Source organism: Megalobrama amblycephala, linkage group LG12, assembly GCF_018812025.1.
Source record: "Megalobrama amblycephala isolate DHTTF-2021 linkage group LG12, ASM1881202v1, whole genome shotgun sequence".
In the NCBI taxonomy this organism is placed as follows: Eukaryota; Metazoa; Chordata; class Actinopteri; order Cypriniformes; family Xenocyprididae; genus Megalobrama; species Megalobrama amblycephala.
The window spans coordinates 3692345-3713454 of NC_063055.1; the positions used below are offsets into that span (position 1 = coordinate 3692345).

A 21110-nucleotide genomic window follows, 5' to 3' on the forward strand; every position below is an offset into this window, starting at 1 on the left:
TTCTGAGCTACTAGACAGACAAAGTATGTTCTGTAGTTTACCAGGACAATATTGTATCTTCATTATTTATGAAGTAGGGATTAAGAATTTTATTGACACCTATAGACAAAGCCAAATGTTCAGGCATATCCTAACTTGGCACAAATAAATACATTTGTTAATAATATAATAATATAAAATCTTTTATTTTCTGATTCAGAAAATAATGGAATTTCTGTGGTTAATACCTCTGAATTATTAGTCACAAATATAATATTGACTTTGAAAAACTTATTTAGATAATTATGTCATGTTGTTGAACACTTTTCTGGTGGTCCACACTTGCTACTGTCTGATTATCCACTAAAAATAAATCTAAAGAAAGCACTGTTTTTTACTCTACATGCATGTAAACGTCAATTCTCATTGCCAAGTCATCTTTAACAACATACAATTCATCTGACAGTCCTCATTACACGCGCTGCAGTGACGTCAATGATATACAAATCAGCTGCTGCCAGGGCGGGTCGGTCACGTGATCATGCCAGTCCCTTCAGACAGAATGAACCGGTGAGAATCTCGCACGGTAGGTTTCCTTTAAGTATAACATTATACATTGACATTACGTTTCCATAGGATGAAGGCATTCAGAAATGGTTATTAGCGAGATTTTGTAGCCCCTGTGTGATTGACATGATTTTTTTTGTTTTGGATTATTATTCTGTGTGTAACGGCTGTTGTTGTTAGCATCCATGCTAACTGTGGCTAATGCGTCAAAACATTGATTTTTAAATACACTATTTGTTTAGGATGTGCTTAAATATGAATCATTTTCAAGTTATATAAGCGTTGTGTTTATGTTAGTCATGTTTAAATGTACTAGTGTGTTGGAGAAACAAGAATAGCAAGCTATTTGTATAAGACGCTGGATTTATGACATTTTGTTTATTTTTTGCAAAATGTATTTTTAGTGCTGTCAAAGTTAATGTGAGCATTTAAGATATTAATAAAATTAATTTCGCGTAATTATTTTTTACTTTCGCATTCAATAATTCATTCAGCTTTCTAAGGACTTTTAATGTTTTTGAACGAAGTCTCTTATGCTTATTAAGGCTGCATTTATTTCATAATAAAATTCAGAAAAAAACAATAATATTGTGAAATATTATCACAATTTAAAATTATGGTTTTCTATTTTAATATACTTTAATATATAATTTATTTCTGTGATCAAAGCTGAATTTTCAGCATCATTACTCCAGTCTTCAGTGTCACATGATCCTTCAGAAATCATTCTAATATGCTGATTTTATACTCAGTTATTATCAATGTTGAAAACAGTTGTGATGCTTAATATTTTTTTGGAACCTGTGATACTTTTTTCAGGATTCATTGAATAAAAGGTTAAAAAGAACAGCATTTATTCAAATATAAATATTTTCTAACAATATAAATCTTTACTATCACTTTTTATCAATTTAACACATCTGTGCTGAATAAAAGTATTAATTTATTTCAAAAAAAAGAAAGAAAAAAAAAATACTGACCCCAAACTTTTGAACGGTAGTGTATATTGTTACAAAAGATTTCTATTTTAAATTAATGCTGATATTTTTTTACTTTTTATTCATCAAAGAATCCTGAAAAAGTATCACAGGTTATAAAATAATATTAAGCAGCACAAGCAGTTTCCAACATTGATAATAAATCAGCATATTAGAATGATTTCTGAAGGTTTATGTGACACTGAAGACTGGAGTAATGATGCTGAAAATTCAGCTTTACATCACAGAAATTAATTATATTTTAAAGTATATTAAAATTGAAAACCATAATTTTAAATTGTAATAATATTTCACAATATTATAGTTTTTTTCTGTATTTATTATGAAATAAATGCAGCCTTAATGAGCACAAGAGACTTTAAAAACACAAAAACATTAAAAAAAGTAATGTTTCCAAACTTTTGACTGGTAGTATATATATATATATATATATATATATATATATATATATATATATATATATATATATATATATATATATATATATATATATATATATATGTATGTATATAGAGAGAGAGAGAGAGAGAGAGAGAGAGAATCTTTGTGGGAAAAAAGTAATCTCATGTAAGTTGCCAACTAAAAGTTTTCCAGATAATATTTGTTATAGTAATATGACAATGTAAAATAATGGAAACAATTATTTTAGTTGTCTTAATGATAATATTACATTCAATATTTTTCTCAAATAGATTTTTACACTAAATACACATAAAAATACACTGCCTTTACATTTATAAATATGGTCTCTCACAAGGGGATCATCATATTTAGGGTCTTTAGCATCAAAAAGTTTGAAAATCCTTGAGTTAGATGATTACTAGTTTGTGAATTACATTTATTGTATTTATTTGTCTCATGTGATCTTTTTAACAAATAAATATAGAAAGTTTGTATCATATCTCAGCTGCACTGAACGATACAAATAATGCTCTGACATCTTTAGCTATTCATTCACGATTTATATATAACAGTATATTTGTGTTTTCTGCAGCCCTCGTGTTTCCTGCATCTCTCTGTGTTTGAGGATCTCATGGCTGCTGTTTGGCAGCAGGTGCTGGCAGTGGACGCAAGGTGTGTGCAAGATTGTCATTGGAGTGAGACTTTTTACATGTGTAGGGAGTAGGGACTAATCATGTGTTATATTATTCTGTCTTTCTCAGGTACAATGCTTACCGCACACCTACGTTCCCCCAGTTCCGCACACAGTACATCCGCCGGCGCAGCCAGCTGCTCCGCGAGAATGCCAAGTGTGGCTTTGAGCCGGGGCTGCGCAGGCAGTATCTGCGTCTGCGCAGTCAGTTGCTCGCCCTGCGTTACGGGCCTCTGTCAGAGCAGAGCAGCTTCAGAGCCAGCAGTGTGCGCAGTTCCCGCACCACACTGGATCGCATGGAGGTTAGGTGCATTCAGAAACAAGGAAAGAGGGTTCGAGAAATGTGGATTAGGAATTCTGGGCTGAAATAAGCCCCACAAAAACACAGTCAGAGGGCAAGACAGTATCTATATAGTCCTAGATATAATTAGCAATCCAGATCCAGGTCAATGTGTTGTGTGAGAGCTGCAGTGCATGTAGATTGCGAGCTCTTTTGTGCATGATGTTGTAGTGCTAAACTCTAAAATCACCCTCCATTGCTGCCTGCTTTCCTCTTTTCTTGGTCTTTTTTTATTCTCTTTTCCATCTTTTTATCAGGACTTCGAGGAGGATCCCAGGGCTCAGGGTGCCAGAGGCCACCGGAGATCAGTAAGCCGCGGTTCATACCAGCTACAAGCGCAGATGAACAGGGCGGTGTATGATGAAAGGTAAACCCCACTAACCCTAGCGATTTTACTACTTATTAGCTTGTTTGCACCGTGTATAAATACGTCTCTGGTCACATCTTATGTGCCAGGCCTCCAGGTAGCCTGGTGCCCACTTCGGTGGCAGAAGCCAGTCGGGCCATGGCAGGTGACACCACCCTCAGTGAGAACTACGCCTTTGCCGGCATGCATCACATCTTTGACCAGCATGTCGACTCAGCTGGTGAGTGAGATGTTAAAGGATTAGTTCACTTCAGAATTCAAATTTCCTGATAATTTACTCACCCCCATGTCATCCAAGATGTTTATGTCTTTCTCTCTTCAGTCGAAAAGAAATTTATGGTTTTTGAGGGAAACATTGCAGGATTTTTCTCCATATAGTGGACTTCACTGGGGTTCAACGGGTTGAAGGTCCAAATGTCAGTTTCAGTGCAGCTTCAAAGAGCTCTACATGATCTCAGACGAGGAATAAGGGTCTTATCTAGTGATATGATCTGTCTTTTTCTAAAAACAATAAAAATTATATATTTTTTTTAACCACAAATGCTCATCTTGCACTGCTCTGAGATGCGCCACGCATTACGTAATCATGTTGGAAAGGTCATGCGTGACGTAGGCGGAAGTACCACGGTACGGCAAAAAAACTCCTTCTCTTTTTCTCCTCCAACTTAAAAATTGTCTGACATCATTGTTTTACCTTTTTTTTATAAAGGGCGTTTGACTTTGCATGTTCGCTTTGTAAACACTTGCTCGGTACTTCTGCGAGTACCCGAGTTCGATTCCCGTCTCGAGGTCCTTTGCCGATCCTGCCCCCTCTCTCTGCACAATGCTTTCCTCTCTGCTCTCTACTGTCCTCTCTGAATTAACGCACAAAAAGCTAATAAATTATAATATATATATAATATATATATATATTTAATTAGAAATTAATCATTTGAAAATTAAACCATATTAAAAAAAAAATTTAAATTGTTATAATTATATTAACTGAATTAATTTTTTTTAAAATTTTGATTAAAAATGTATTTTAATTAAAACATTTATTAAACTTAATAAAAAATAAACAGATTTATATTTTAGATAGCAACTTCTTGATTTTGTAATCCTATTATAGTATTTTTTTTATAATAAAATACAATTTTCAAAATAAAAGTCACTAATCAGCTGAACAGAAAAATGTATCAGCCGATGTTGATAATTAAAAAATACCATACATTGACCAATATATCAGTCGACCACTGTCCTTGATACCAATTTTGATACCACAGCAAAACCACAGTTCATAAATAATTTTCCAAGAAAACACTGATTGGCAAAGGACAAAAAAAAAATAAATGAACTGGATTTTCATTTGTTCTTTCATTTCTTTTGTTTAATTTGTATTGTTATTTGATTAATATTGTTGTTTAATTCCTGCCAGTGTTCGAACTATACCGTGGACTTTGGGGGAGCCCACTTTTCTTTTCTTTTTTTAGAAAAGGGGGTTTGTGCGCTTGCTTCAAAAGAGGGCTTACAATGAGTTACAAAGATACATAACCGCTGTGACTGTGTACACTACTTGCTTTATGCAAGCACTATACAGGATTTACCCTATTATACAATATCAACAAAATTCCTCCATTAAATTAGGTCTAAAACATCGAGAGTCAAGCAGAGCTATAACAACCCAGCCACAACACATAATTGCGAATAACATGCCTCACCTTATCACAGGTCTGAGGTCAGCTTCCTTTGCTGTTCGAGGTAACGTGCTAAACATGAGTGGAATTTGCACCGCAGCGCCCCCATACCTTGATGCTCATGACAAGAATAGCATGCTCATGACAAGAAATATCTTTATTGAAGTGAATTAGGTTTAAATCAATGTCATGCATGAATGAATGATTTTTTTTTGTGCAATTTTACACATAATAATCCACGATGAACACATTACACAAAACTGAAATTGCGCGTCAAAATAACACATTGTCAATATTTATTTGAGACCCCCCAAAATTTCACAAATCACGTTTTCAGGGGAGCCCATGTCTTATTAAGGGGAGCCGAGCTCCCCCTAGCTCCCACGTAGTTCGCACCCTGATTCCTGCATTACGTCTAATTCACCGATCTGATACTTTGCCATATATATCAACCTCCAACTGTATTTAGATGAATACCTCATCAAGACCACCATTTTGACTAAAAAGCACATTCGATCATTTTCCTGTGCAGTCACATTACCGCTAGCCGTCTTCAGTGCATGCATGTAAATGTTTGAAAGGAGCCATCAGTCCTGGGTCTGCACTGTTGTTTTATCCTCTCATTTTAACCTTCAATTATTTTATCTCCTCAGTTCCCCGATTACAGTTTGCCAATGATGATAAACACCTCCTCGCCTGCTGCTCATTGGATGGGACATTGTCAATCATGACACTGTCCCCGCCTCCACCAACTGTAAAGGTGACACTGAAGGGCCATGCTGGGCCCGTGACTGACTTTGCCTGGTCACTTAGCAATGACATCATTGTGTCCACATCAAAAGATGGCACTCTGCGTATCTGGAACACCGAGGACGGCCGCTGCATCCGGGAGGTGGTCGACCCAGAAGGCAGTGAGCTGCTGTGCTGCACTTTTCAGCCCATGAACAACAACCTGACTGTGGTGAGCCCATTTTTGACAACACTAATTTAGAATTTTGTGTCCTTGAATGGGATTATTCTGGGTGACAGAATAATGATGGAATGGTATTGTTTATGCTGATGAAGCACTGTGGTAAAAAATACCATCAGCCCTCTCAGTAAGCCTATTAGAGTGTGAAATTAACATGTGCCACCAGCCTAAAAAGGGTACTTTGTGTGCAATGGTGGGTAATTTTACTAAGAGACCATATGTATCTTAATTCAGCTAGAGTGTGATTTAAATTTATTGAGTTCAACAAGGCATAAATGGCATTTTACTATCTGCCAACCACAGTGTTGTGTGAGTCAGGTGACCTATAAAACATCTCTGAATGACATTTGACAAGAGATGCCATTGCACAGAAGTCATGATTGTATAATTTCCATGTTAAGTTCTATATATTTGAATTTGAAAATGTCTGTCACATTTCCTACCCTACATTCTGTCTACTGCATGATGATTTTGAAGCATTTTCTTCAGTCGTTATGAAATATCAAATGTGTCCTTTGTTGTCCTTGCCCAGGTTGGCAACAGCAAACATCACCTGCAGGTGGTGAACATCTCCACTGGGAAGAAAGTGAAAGGAGGCTCCAGTAAACTGACGGGTCGAGTGCTTTCCCTCTCGTTTGATGCACCAGGGAGAATCCTGTGGGCTGGGGATGACAGGGGAAGCATTTTCTCCTTCCTCTTTGACATGGCCACAGGTACAAAGATGTTTCATGCCGGACTCAGATTCTAATTTTGAGGGAAAGTCTGGAAAACATATTAATGTAAATGAGAGTACAGTTGATACTGAGGCTGCACGATATGTCATTTTATCATATTGCGTTGTGTGCATCCGTGATAGTCACATCACAGGATATGCGATATCTTGTGGGGATTGTTAATCCATACAGACAAGACACCATGGTTCAAAATGCACGTGATTCTTGGATTAATTGCAAAGTTTGACAATCATACAATGAAAGTTTATCATTTGAATGTGTTTTAGGTCCTGTCAGTTTAAACACTCAAGCGATTTTAAACCATTTGAGCGCACAAAGATGTGAAAGAGAACTCAATTCTGAATGCACGGCTGTTTTCTGTGCACACACACACAGAGCCGCGCAGATGCATGTGAAACGTGAACACCGAATGCTGTTTTCTTCTGCGTCTGTTTGTGCCTGAACGGACACATACATGCAAAAGATTATCAAAATGCACATACAACATCGAGTATCCCTGTAACACAGTTGTTTATGGCTTAGGTTAACTAAATTAAGAAAGAAAACCAGATGTGTAACAGTATTTTGGATCTGATCATTCAATCTTAAAGTGACAGCAGCCTAATATTCCTGCTGCTTTCTGTGTCATGAATGTTAATCAAACAACAAAAGACAAAGAGAAAAATCACTTTTGTAGTTTTAACACAGAAATGCAGTGTTATTTTACATTTGATTATTCAATTTCATTCTTTCCAAATATAGATATATTCAAGTCATCTGGTGAATTTTTTTTCATATTGCAATATATATCGCAGAAAAACAAAATAGGAAATGTCAGGTTTTCCCAATATCGTGCAGCCCTAAAGAGTCTATGACTGGATTATTATTGCAGTGATTATTTATCAAGATCTTGACCAAAATTTGGTGCACCTCTTGATGGAAATCACATCACAACATTTATTCTTCATCAAGAGGTGCATCAATCTTTGGTCAAGATCTTGTATTGATAATGCAAGAGGTGAGCACTCTGTGAAGTCTCCTCCAGCACAACCCAAAAACTAACAGTGAGGTTAAGGTCTGGACTCAGAGGTGCCAATTCATGTGTGAAAATGATTCTTCATGTTCCCTCACAACCATTCTTTCACAGTTTGAGCCTGATGAATCTTGACATTGTCATCCTGGAATATGACCATGATATATATCTTCCTGCATGGTTGTTTAAGAAATGAAAAGCTATACACTCCATCTTTAAGAGTTAAAAGAACTGTTGCCAACATATAACATGCTAGAAACATAATAACCACTGCAATCCAAGGATTTTCCTGTTTAAATCCAAACAGCGACAGAGCCAGGCAGAGTATGTTGGTGTTTATGTAAAGTCTAGGTTCTTCTTCCACAGGAAAACTGACCAAAGCTAAGAGACTGGTGGTGAATGAGGGCAGCTCTATTTCCAGTATCTCAGCCCGCTCATGGATCAGTCGAGAGGCACGGGATCCGTCACTGCTCGTCAACGCCTGTGTAAACAAACTACTGCTCTACAGGTTAGAATGCACTTAGGGCAATCCAGATTGTCACTTTCTCTTGGCTAAGATGATAATTAATCAGATGGAACTGGTTTTGACAGGGTCGTGGATAATGAGGGCACTCTACAGCTGAAGAGGAGTTTCCCCATCCAACATGGATCCCAACCGCTGCACAGCATCTTCTGTCCTCTCATGTCCTTCAGACAGGGAGCCTGTGTTGGTAAGACCGGAATCATCGTCTGATCTGTGACCATTTACATTTAGCAACTGAAAATAGGGCCATTATAATTTCTGTTTGTTAAATTATTTTCTTTGAATACTAAGCAATGCTCGAATTATGTGTGCTATTCCAAATCCTAGTCATCATAGGCAAAAATGTCAATAAAAATAGTTTAATATAATTAAAAACTGACTATTTTACCCAATATTTGTGTGCTATATACTAGTGTTTCTCAATCGGTGGGTCGCAAGAGTTCTGAGTGGGTTGCGGAGTGTACAGTCAAAGAAACCACAACAAACGTAATCCTATGTTTTTCTGATGCAAGACTTTTATTGTGAAAGACGTGCGTGAAAGCTGTTGACACTTCTGTCAGATGCAGTTTAAGTAAAGACTGCCTGAGAAAAAACACGTTGTCCTTATTCAGTATCTGCGGTCAGAAGAGATGTCCACTGAAAACCCGAATAAGTTGGCAAAACTCAAAAAGTTACATCAAATTTTTTAAGTTAAGAAATTCAAAGTTTAAGTAAGCAGAACTGGCAGATTTAAATTTTGTACTCATACATTTTAATAGTTTTTAGCTTTAAATTTTTGAGCAAGTTAATTCATACATTAAAGGTGCCCTAGAACCAGTTTTTACAATGTAATATAAGTCTAAGGTGTCCCCTGAATGTGTCTGTGAAGTTTCAGCTCAAAATACCCCATAGATTTTTTTTTTATTAATTTTTTTAACTGCCTATTTTGAGGCATCATTAACTATGCACTGATTCAGGCCGCGGCCCCTTTAAGTCTCGCACTCCCTGCCCCCCGGGCTCTCGACTATAATACAGTGCATAAACAAAGTTCACACAGCTAATATAACCCTCAAATGGATCTTTAAAGATGTTCGTCATGCATATTGCATGCATGCGTCGGATCATGTGAGTATAGTATATATTTGGATGTTTACATTTGATTCTGAATGAGTTTGAGGCTGTGCTCCGTGGCTAAAGCTAACATTAGCGACGGCTCTCTTGTCTCCGTGAATACAGTAAGAAACGATGGTAACTTTAACCACATTTAACAGTACATTAGCAACATGCTAACGAAACATTTAGAAAGACAATTTACAAATATCACTAAAAATATCATGTAATCATGGATCAATGTCAGTTATTATTGCTCCATCTGCCATTTTTCGCTATTGTTCTTGCTTGCTTACCTAGTCTGATGATTCAGCTGTGCACAGATCCAGACGTTAATACTGGCTGCCCTTGTGTAATGCCTTGAACATGGTTGGCATATGCAAATATTAGGAGCGTACATATTAATGATCCCGACTGTTACGTAACAGTGTTATGTTGAGATTCGCCTGTTCTTTGAAGGTCTTTTAAACAAATGAGATTTCTATAAGAAGGAGGAAACAATGGAGTTTGAGACTCACTGTATGTCATTTCCATGTACTGAACTCTTGTTATTCAACTATGCCAAGGTAAATTAAATTTTTGATTCTAGGGCACCTTTAAACTTAAATTTTAGTGGCATCTAGTGGTGAGGTTGCGAATTGCAATATATAGAAAAGTTACAGTGGCCAACACAGGACAAAAATGTCGTCGTCTGAGACAGCAGTTTGTCCGTTTAAGGCTACTGTAAAAACATGTCAGTGCATAATGGCGACTTAACATGTAAGGGGATAAAAATTGCTCATTCTAAGGTAATAAAAACTTAATAGTTCATTATGTAAGGTCTTTATACACCACTGAAAACATAGTTATGTATATTATATTGCATTTCTGTCAATAGATCCTCCTAAAATTTACATATTGCACCTTTAATAGTCTTACCTTTTACTGTTTACTCATCAATATTAGTGATATATATGTTATTTTAGGAATTAGCTGTCTATGTTTTGGACCAAAGCCAGTGTAAGTAAATCCCTGCTCTTTCCCTCATGTAGTCACTGGCAGCGAGGACGCATGCGTCTACTTTTTCGACGTCGAACGCAACACTAAGGCCATCGTTAACAAGCTGCAGGGTCACAGCGTGCCCGTCCTGGACGTGAGCTTCAACTGTGACGAAAGCCTGCTGGCCTCCTCTGACGCCACCGGAATGGTGATCATCTGGAGACGGGAGCAGAAGTAATCATGGCAACTCCCAAGCTTTCGCTACCTTGGCAACAGCATCTTCCATGCAGGCTGGCTTGAATCACGTGCAATGAAAGTCCTACTGTAAATGTGTGATGATGTTTTGAACGAGTCTGAGCTAACTCATGTGGACCATGAAAGAAACTTGTATTCTCTTATCTTTGTTTTAGGGCTGATATTTCTATTGTTGTTGTTCTGGGATGTGATGCTTGATTGCGACTATGTGCACTTCATCAGTGCTTTGCGGTCATAAATGTGTAACTTAAGAGAGGAGACGTTAATATAATACTTTGTTCACCTTTGTGCGTTGTGTGTCTTTGTGAGTAAGTGTGTGAGAATGGGAACGTTTGAGACAGCGGGTAACTGAAGTTGTGTTCGCTTGCACAATAACACTACTGTATTTATGCCTTGTTGAACTCAATAAATTTAATCACACTAAGCTACATTTGGTCTCTTTGTTTTCCTTGGATTTATTCACATTTTGTTCATGTTTTTTATGGTAACCTCGCATCAAAGGAGCTTTTGAAGATGGGGAAGTTGTAGGCATGCATAAATCCTTTTTTGAACTAAAGGATTTGTTGTTTTGAGCACTATTGTGCATATTACCAGATAAAAGAGATGGAGACTTGTTGTTTTCAGTGCAAATTCAGCTTATATTTTCAAGTTTGAAATATGAATCGGCTTCCTCAAGTTAATAATTTTACATGCATTTCTTTGTTATTGATCTTTACCCTGTGCTAATGCTGGTGGCAATGTTTTTAAAGTATCATACTTAAAATGTTGGCTATAATTTTTCTAATTATGACTTTTAGTAGAATATTTAAAGAAATTATTTGGTGACTTGTGCCTCGGAGACTTTTAAACCTCGTTGCCAAAATATTAAGGCTTTTATTTTGAAATTAACATTAATTTTGTATACATAAGCCCACTTTTTCCATGTGCTTTTATTTTAAAAAGAATCAATTCTCTCACGGCAGCTACTTTCACACATTAACATGTGGGAGGAACTACATCCGGTTCTACAGTGGGTAAGCTAAAAGAGGAAAAAACAAAAAAATGAAACGCAAATGGTATAAATATATAACTTACTGCTTATAATAATAATAATAATAATAATAATAAATTTAGGGGCCTTGAGCATGGATTACTTACTGTATAGTAAGAGGTAGGCAGCTAGCAGACGTAAAGTAAAGAGCCCACTACATGAAACAGCTAACAAAATGAATAAATCTGTCTTATAGGTTTATTTTCTATTAATTCAGACGCTGTAATTTTAAAGACAACTTATAAAGAGTTAAATTAGTTTATATTTTCATGCATGTGAATTAGCGAGCACCAGAGGTGTGGTTCATCTGATAAAATGAGTCTCTTCTCTTGCATGAATATGCGTTATTTTAAAACTTGTATAGGATTCAATGGTTGTTTGTTATATAATCATAGTGTTCATATATATATATATATATATATATATATATATATATATATATATATATATATATATATATATATACACACACACACAGACACACAATAAAGAGTTAGTTCACCCAAAAATGAAATTTTTATCATTAATTATTCATTAATTATGTCGTTCCAAACCCGTAAGACCTTCACTCAGCTTCAGGACAAAAATTAAGATATTTTTGATGAAATCCAAGAGTTTTTTTTTTTTTTTTTATCCTCAATAGAGAGTAACTAAATTACCACATTCAAGGTCCAGAAAGCTACTAAAGACATTGTTAAAACAGTAATGTGACTGCAGTGGTTCAACCTTAATGTTATGAAGCCATGAGAATACTTTGTGCACAAAAACAAAACAAAAATAACTTTATTCAACAAATTTGTCTCTCCCCTGTCATTCTCCTACGCTATTTACGTTGCAGCGCTTCCAGGTTCTACGTCAGAACGCCGACTCACTATTGGCCGACGCCTGGTCACATGAGCAGCACGACACGTGTGTTGCTGACACAGGAGCCAGCTGATACTGAAGGCTGATTTATACTTCTGTGCAGTAGGCTATGCATCTGTTTTCATTTATACTTCTGCGTTGTTGTCTGTGTCGACGTACATGCAGACCGCTAGCAGGCAGTGTCTGCGTTAATGTTGAGTATCGAGGCAAAAGCCGAAGAAGAAGCAGCTTGTCATGTACGTCAGCAGTGATGGCGGCAAATAGGCAACGACTTTTGTTGCGGTTTGACGGCGTGTTTTTTCATTCCTATGGAAGTTGAAAACGCTCGCTTTTGTCCGCTTGCTCCGCGCCATTTTTTTGACCTGAGGGAGGGGTTTTAGCAGACCAATCACAGTTGTTACATTTTTGAAGAGGTGCACATCAGGCTACGGCATAGGCTACGCGTGCTACACACAACGTATGCCGTAGCTACGATGTACACTCAATGCAGAAGTACAAATTAGCCTTGAGCCGGTGTTTGAACGTGAACAGGGAAGCGCTGAACTGTGTACGAGACTGACAGGGGAGAGATGAATTTGTTGAATAAAGTTATTTTTTTGTTTTTGCACACAAAATGTATTCTCGTCACTTCATAACATTAAAGGGTTAATTCACCCAAAAATGAAAATTCTGTCTTTAATTACTCACCCTCATGTTGTTCTACACCCGTAAGACCTTCGTTCATCTTCAGAACACAAATGAAGATATTTTTGATGAAATCCGATGGCTCAGTGAGGCCTGCATTGACAGCAAGATAATTAACACTTTCAGATGCACAGAAAGCTACTAAAGACATATTTAAAACAGTTCATGTGACTACAGTGGTTCAACCTTAATGTTATGAAGCGACGAGAATACTTTTTGTGCGCCAGAAAAAACTAAATAACGCCTTTATTCAACAATGTCTAGTGATGGACGATTTCAAAAAACTGCTTTATGAAGCTTTGAAGCTTTACGAATCTTTTGTTTCGAATCAGTGGTTCGGAGCGTGTATCAAACTGCCAAAGTCACGTGTTTTCAGTAAACGAGGCTTCGTTACGTCATAAGTGTTTCGAAATTTCAATGGTTCACCCCTGGGGGGCGTGACTTTGGCAGTTTGAGACGCACTCCGAACAACTGATTCGAAACAAAAGATTCGTAAAGCTTCATGAAGCAGTGCTAGACATTGTTGAATAAAGTCATTATTTTGTTTTGTTTTTTGCGCACATAAAGTATTTTCATCGCTTCATAACATTAAGGTTGAACCACTGTAGTCACATGAACTGTTTTAAATACATCTTTAGCAGCTTTCTTTGCATCTGAAAGTGTTAATTAACTTTCAATGCAGGCCTCACGGAGCCATCAGATTTCATCAAAAATATCTTAATTTGTGTTTTGAAGATGAGCGAAGGTCTTACGGGTGTGGAACGACATGAGGGTGAGTAATTAATGACAGAATTTTCATTTTTGGGTGAACTAACCCTTTAGTTTAATTGCTTCATAATTATTTGATAAATTTATTCGCTACAAACAAATACTGTTATTCAGTTTCTGAGCAAAATCTTCAGTGCATTATTTAATATTGTGTGTATAATGTTTTAATGAATGACGACATGATTTGTGTATGTTTTTTTAGAATCTTGCATGAATTTGCACTGTTTTAAAGCGTGAAGAGGTCGTGGGACAAAGGGAACAGAATATGCCTTTCCTCCACGGCTTCAGGAGGATTGTGTACGAGTACCAGCCGCTGGTGGATGCTGTGATGTGCGTCCTGGGAACAGAAGGAGGAGAAAACCAGCGCAGGTCAGCATCACGACTGCAGACAGCAGACGATGACAGTATGCACTGCATTTTGATATGTTGCGTTTCACAGGCGAGATGATGAAGAAAGCATCTCACGGGCTCTTGCTGAGCTTCTGGATAGAGAGTCCCAGTCTCCCGTCTTCACGCAGGGAATCAGTTACTCCTTGTTTAGAGTGGCTGATCTGGGGTTGGTCAGCGCAGCAAAGGTGCTCTTACGTTACGGAGCTGATCTCAACTTTGAAGGTGTGGAGATGTTGAGACGACATCATCATGATTTTGTGATTCTGGATTTCATGATCATCTCAAAACTTGTTCTTGTTGTTCCAGACCCTGTGTCGTACTACAACCCCTTACACATCGCAGTGTTGAGGAACAAGCCAGACATGGTGCAGATGTTGATTACTCACGGAGCTGAAATCGACAAGAGGGACAGGGTGAGAACGCGTGTCTTATAAAGCAGCATTTACCGTTATAATCATGCAATGATGCTTTATTTTCTGCAATAGATTCATGAAAGCAGCCCTCTTGACCTGGCCAGCGAGGAGGCGGATAAGCTGCCGTGTTTGCGTGTGCTTTTGGACTTGGGTGCTGATGTGAATGCCAAAGACAAGAATGGTATTTTATGTAAATCATCTTGTGAAATAGAACGTTTGTGGTTTCTTAATGTATTCTCTGTGTTTATTGTGTTGCACATGCTTGTGCTTTTGCAGGGAAAACTGCTCTGCTTCATGCTCTGGCCAGCAGTGATGGACTCACAGTCAATAATGTGGACAATATAGAGATGCTTCTGCAAAGAGGTGCTTCACTGGACACTTAAAACATCACTTCTGACATTTTCATTAATAGATGTTTTAAAATCTCAAAAATATAAGAGAGATTTTATATAGTTGTTATTGTAATGTTCAAACAGTAATATTGTGAAATATTATTACAATTTAAAATAACTGTTTTCTATTCGAATATATTGTAAAATGTAATTTATTCCTGTGATCAAAGCTGAATTTTCAGCATCATTACTCCAGTCTTCAGTGTCACATGATCCTCCAGAAATCATTCTAATATGATGATTTGCTGCTCAAGAAACATTTCTGATTGTCGTTGTTGAAAACGTGCTGCTTTTATATATATATATATATATATATATATATATATATATATATATATTCAAGTCATATTTTATAGTTTAGGTTTATAATATGTATATTGTAGGTCATATTTCACCTCAAAATAAAATAATTATATATAATAATTATATTATATACATATATACACACACGTACAAATATAAAATGATATAAAATATATCATATAAAACACAAAAATTAAGTTATAGTTTATAACATAACATTTTATATTCAAATCATATTTATATTTTAGGTAATATTTCACCTCAATATAAATATAAAATATATTATTTTGAGGTGAAATATGACCTATATGTATATTATAGGTCATATTTCACCAAAAAAACAAAAACACACATATATATACACATGCACACACACACATATATATGTATGTTTATTTATTTATTTATATTGTGGTGAAATATTACCCTAAATATTAATTGTATATTTGTACATATATATATATATATATATATATATATATATATATATATATATATATATATATATATATTATTTTATTTTGAGGTGAAATATGACCTATAATATACATATTATATTGTTATATTAATTAAAATATAAATATGATTTGAATATATATGCATGAATGTGTGTGTATATATATATATATATATATATATATATATATATATATATATATATACACAAAATATAAAAAATATTGAGCAGCACGACTGTTTTCAACAATGACAATAAGAAATGTTTCTTGATATATATTTTATTTTGAGTTGAAATATGACCTATAATATACATATTATATACAGTATAATTGACTTGCCTATATATATATATATATATATATATATATATATATATATATATATATATATATATATATATATATGTGTGTGTGTGTGTGTGTATATATGTATATATATATATATATGTGTGTATATATATATGCGTGTATATGTAAATGTGTGTGTGTGTGTGTGTAATTTTATACTTTTTATTGAGTATAATTTTTCTTTTTTTTTTTTTTTTTTGTGTATTATTTAAATAGCCATTTTTTACATTTAAGTTTTTTACAATTTTATTTTTTTTTACAGCCATTTAAAAGTAAAAAAAGGAAACCACTTATTCTTTGGTCTTGTTGAGTTGTTAAACACTAACATCTGTCCCGTGCAGGTGCAGATGTGAACGCCACCACTCATGACGGCGAGACCCCCATGTCCTCTCTGATCTTCCTGGTGAAGGAGGCTCTGGACAGCAGCACGGAGGATGCGAAGGAGATCGGGCATTTCTGTACCCGCGTGGCACATCTTCTGATCAGCCACGGTGCCGATCCCAGCTGCTGCCTGAACGCCGCCGACGGGGAAGAGTGGGAACATTCACTAACCTACACGATTCTGGAGAACTTCGACTTGCTATTTCCCCTGACCGCCCTTCTACTCCAGCACGGCGCTTCCTTCGTCTGCTCTCACCACAGCGCCTCCTACTGGACGGGTCAACAGTTGATATTCACGCGTCTCGCCGAAGCTCTCCGTGAGCCTTTAGATGCCGCAGAGGTGGCTGATGTTTTAGCCAAAGCTGAAGTGCTGTTGGATCTGGCCAGGATCTGCTCTCCAGTCGTTCCTCCTCTCTTTCCCCGCTCACAACTGCCCGTTCTGGACCAGATCTCTACCCATCAGCCCCTGCTGGAGCTCTACAGCAAACTAGAGGACCAAGAGAGCCGGCCGCTGCCACTGAGATGCCTTTGCAGGAGACTGATCCGCCGCTGTCTGCAGCCCTGGCCCTTTGAGGAGAAGGTGAAAGCCCTGCCACTGCCGGACAGACTGAAGGAGCTGCTGCTCCCGGAGAACAGCTGGACCAACAGACCCGGCTGGGACAGTTTCAAACCTCGACGTTCTCCGCGCTGAGAGACGGATCAACACGGACTGTGTGTGTGGCTGTAAATATGGACCCTTAAATGACCTCTGCATTCAGATAAAAGTGATGCAGTGCTTGTTTCATCTGATCAGCATGCAGAAATATCATTTGTCTGTTGATCTGAGAGTGGAAACTAACACAAATATGTATATAAGTGTTATAAGTGTCATTCAATTGTGCCAAAATGCCAGTAACCTCACTGTATTACACATTACCAGGCAATTTTCTTTCATTATGAAAAGTGATAATTGTTTACAGTTGAATCTTTAATATTATGTGGCATTACTGCCGTATGTGCTTTGTATTTCTGTGTGTCTATTTTGAAGCTGATTTGTAAGTGATTCGGAGTTGCTAATTGCAATCGGTCTCCATTTTTCACATTATCATTTTTATGGTATACTTAATGTGCCTTAACAAGATCAACGTTGTTGCTGGAGTGTTGAAGAAATGTTTGACTTGCATTGCAATGTAGTTTGAAGCTGTTTTGTCTTGTTGTATGTCTTTATGAGGCTGTAAGTTGATGTCATCTTGATTTTGAAGTATCAAACCACACTTAAAGGAATTAAATACTTTTGGATCTCAAAATAATACTTTCATGGAGACTCTTTCATTAAATGCTGATGGTTGGTACATGTGTGGATGATAAAATATAGATTATTATGGGAATTTTGGGAACATAAATTAGTTTATAAAGCTAAAATGATGATAATAATAATAATAATAATAATAAGTTTTATTTATATAGCGCCTTTCCAGAGCTCAAGGACGCTTTACAGTGAACAATTAACAGGGAAAAGATAATACAAGTAGACAATGATGAGAAACAATAATGGAAGTATACAGAAAAATAGAGTCAAGTACAAAATTACAAAACAGGACTTAAGAGACATAACATTCAGAGAAATAATAGTAATAATGCAGAGTAATCAATTAATCAAATCAGGGGTATAACATTCAGAAAATAGGTGAGTTTTGAGTAATGATTTAAAATCAGAGATATTATTGACACAACAGAGTGAGTGTGGGAGAGAATTCCAGAGTTTGGGTGCAATAACACTGAATGATCTGCCCCCCATTGAAGAGAGGCGATGCCGAGGGACAACGAGAAGGCCAGAGTCAGAGGAACGTAGTGAGCGAGTTGGAGTGTAGGGGACGAGCATATTACAGAGATAAGGGGGAGCCAAACCGTGCAAAGATTTTAAAGTGAGCAGAAGAATTTTGAATTTAATACGGTAGGCAACTGGAAGCCAGTGGAGATCATACAAAATTGGGGTGATGTGAGCAGAGCGCTTGGTATGGGTGAGTATTCTAGCAGCAGAGTTTTGAATGTATTGTAATCTGGAAATGGAGCTGGCAGGTGGACCAATGAAGAGGGCATTACAGTAATCAAGGCGTGATGAGACAAATGCATGGATGACAGTTTCAGCGTCTTTGGTACTGATGAAGGGACGGAGTTGGGCAATGCGACGTAGGTGAAAGAATGCAGATTTGGTTATAGAAGAAATATGAGACTGAAAGGAAAGGGCGGAGTCAATGATTACACCTAAATTTTTAACAGTATTGGATGTTTTGATATGAGAACCATCTATTTCACAGGTGAGATTTGTAGAAATATGGCTAGTAAGTGAGGGAGTTCCAATGAAAATAATCTCAGTTTTGTCCATGTTGAGTTTTAGAAAATTTGAATTAAGCCAATTTTTTATTTCTTTAACACAAGCAGAGATTTTGTCTGTTTGGGGAGGTGGAGTAGTGCAGATTGAGTATAATTGAATGTCATCAGCGTAAAAATGATAGTTAAGACCGTGACGTTGTAAAATCTGACCAAGTGGTATGATGTAAATTATGAATAATAACGGCCCGAGAACAGATCCCTGGGGAACACCTCTCTTCAGGGGGACAGTCGGTGATCGAAAATCCTTAACTGAGATGTAAAATTGTCTGTCAGAGAGATAGGAAGAAAACCAAGAAAGAGCAGAACCAGAAATACCCAAATCAGAGAGACGAGAAACAAGTAATTCATGGTAGACGGTGTCAAATGCAGAGCTGAGATCAAGTAGCAGAAGTATAGACAGAAAACCAGAATCAGCAGAAAGCAGTAGATCATTCACAACCTTTACAAGCGTATTTTCGGTACTATGGAGGGGGCGAAAACCAGATTGAAAGGGATCAAAGAGATTATTTTCAACTAGAAAAGACTGGAGTTGGGAGGCAACAGTGCTTTCCAGTAATTTTGCTATGAAGGGTAAATTTGAAATAGGACGGTAATTAGATAGAACAGAGGGGTCGAGGCTGGGTTTCTTGAGAACAGGGGTAACTGCAGCAGTTTTGAGTGGCAGAGGAAATGAAGCAGAGGTAAGAGATGTATTGATGAAGTGAGAGATAGGTGCAGAGATGGAAGAATGGCAAAGTTTCAGGAGAGAAGTAGGAGCAGGATCAAGTTGACAGGAAGAAGAGTTGGATTTCAAGATTAACTTAGAGACAGAAGATGGGGTTGTCAAAGAAAAACAAGACAGAGTTTGACTGGATAGATTTAGTGGATAGTTGAGCTTTGTATCAGTAGAGAAGCATTGGTGAGCAACTTAACATAATGACCATGTCTATAACACGTGTCTAACTGCGTTTACAGTAAACAAACCGAAGAGAAACCGCTTGAGCCCCTGCCTATGGCAAGCCGTTTTGACTTTTATTCACATCTCAGGATATGAATTCTTGATATCAACAATTTGTTGATATCAGGAATTACATTTCCACTGGTAACAATGTTCATTCTTGATATCAACATTTGAATTTCCACTAGTAAAAACTAGAATTCTTGATATCTGTAATTGTATTTTCACTAGTGAAATGTCACCATAGGCTGCCATTCATATTCAATTGTTGATATCAAGAACTGATTTCTTACTAGTTGAAATTCCAATTTCACATATCAGAAATACAATTCTTACTAGTAAAATGCGAATTTTTGATATCAAGAATTCAATTGTCACTAGTTGAAATGTCAGTTCTTGATATCAACAATTGAATTGCTACTAGTAAAAATGTTCATTTCTGATATCTGAAAATGTATTTCTGATATCAATATAATTTCAGATATCTAAAATGGCTTTCTTACTAGTAACAATCACATTCATGATATCAGAAACTAACATTGTCACTAGTGACAATCAAATATCAAAAATTAACATTGTTACTAGTAGCAATTCAATTGTTGATATCAAGAACTGACATTTAAACTAGTGACAACTGAATTATTGATATCAAAAATTACGATTTTTACTAGTAAGAATTGTATTTCTGATATGTGAAATTGGAATTTCAACTACTATGAAATCAATTCTTGACAATTCTTGATGGTTCTTTGCACATGACGTCACAGCAGCAGCGCGAATGAGTCTGGAGGGCAGGGAGTGATTTTTCTATATAGGAATCCTATCAAAAACTCAAAATTCGCATGTTTCGCGTCGTTTATGGTTGCTCAAATCGATGAAATCGAGAACCCAGAAGGTGTTTATATCGTTTACATAACTTAAACCGTTTTTTATAACTTATTTCGTTTTTTAACTTTAAAAGTTGTCACCTTTTATAGCGTTTTGCGTCTGCTGATACTTAAATGAATATGGATACCTGCTTACCTTTTTGACTTGGTTAAATATTCACATTCTTCATGCTATAATTTGCAGAGAGGAGAAGATATTTTATCCTATTTAATTATAATTTGGTATTTTCACTTCAGTTTTGTAGTATTGTTCACAATGTTGATCTGGTTACCATGAGAACAGTGTCACGCGCTGCTGATT

The 21110-nt window shown here is 36.5% G+C and overlaps 2 protein-coding genes across 4 annotated transcripts; both read left to right on the top strand.

The window, feature by feature from the left end:
- Window positions 1-441: 441 nt before the first annotated feature.
- wdr13 (WD repeat domain 13) lies at window positions 442-11009 on the top strand. Its single transcript, XM_048209333.1, has 10 exons — window positions 442-565; window positions 2539-2618; window positions 2708-2939; window positions 3235-3344; window positions 3434-3564; window positions 5674-5981; window positions 6523-6703; window positions 8103-8244; window positions 8328-8446; window positions 10380-11009. Exons 2-10 carry the CDS (start codon window positions 2578-2580, stop codon window positions 10562-10564), a joined length of 1449 nt encoding a protein of 482 aa, XP_048065290.1. The 5' UTR covers window positions 442-565; window positions 2539-2577; the 3' UTR covers window positions 10565-11009.
- Window positions 11010-11510: 501 nt separating this feature from the next.
- Window positions 11511-17901, top strand: asb6 (ankyrin repeat and SOCS box containing 6). Of its 3 annotated transcripts, none has more exons than XM_048209335.1 (7): window positions 11511-11594; window positions 14130-14296; window positions 14367-14539; window positions 14624-14730; window positions 14803-14911; window positions 15007-15093; window positions 16573-17901. In XM_048209335.1, exons 2-7 carry the CDS (start codon window positions 14193-14195, stop codon window positions 17301-17303), a joined length of 1311 nt encoding a protein of 436 aa, XP_048065292.1. In that variant the 5' UTR covers window positions 11511-11594; window positions 14130-14192; the 3' UTR covers window positions 17304-17901. The 3 variants fall into 3 exon arrangements, with proteins under 3 accessions (XP_048065292.1, XP_048065291.1, XP_048065293.1); XM_048209334.1 differs by having other exon boundaries at window positions 11519-11594; window positions 14160-14296; XM_048209336.1 differs by having other exon boundaries at window positions 11563-11636.
- The last annotated feature ends 3209 nt before the right edge of the window (window positions 17902-21110 follow it).

Coding starts and splice junctions, on each gene's coding strand:
- wdr13 (XM_048209333.1), top strand. CDS start 2,578: ATGGCTGCTGTTTGGCAGCAGGTGCTGGCAGTGGACGCAAG. Junction 6,704..8,102: donor CCTCTTTGACATGGCCACAG/GTACAAAGATGT, acceptor CTTCTTCCACAG/GAAAACTGACCAAAGCTAAG. Junction 8,447..10,379: donor CAGACAGGGAGCCTGTGTTG/GTAAGACCGGAA, acceptor TCCCTCATGTAG/TCACTGGCAGCGAGGACGCA.
- asb6 (XM_048209334.1), top strand. CDS start 11,562: ATGTGGGAGGAACTACATCCGGTTCTACAGTGG. Junction 11,595..14,159: donor TACATCCGGTTCTACAGTGG/GTAAGCTAAAAG, acceptor ACTGTTTTAAAG/CGTGAAGAGGTCGTGGGACA. Junction 14,297..14,366: donor GGAGGAGAAAACCAGCGCAG/GTCAGCATCACG, acceptor TGCGTTTCACAG/GCGAGATGATGAAGAAAGCA.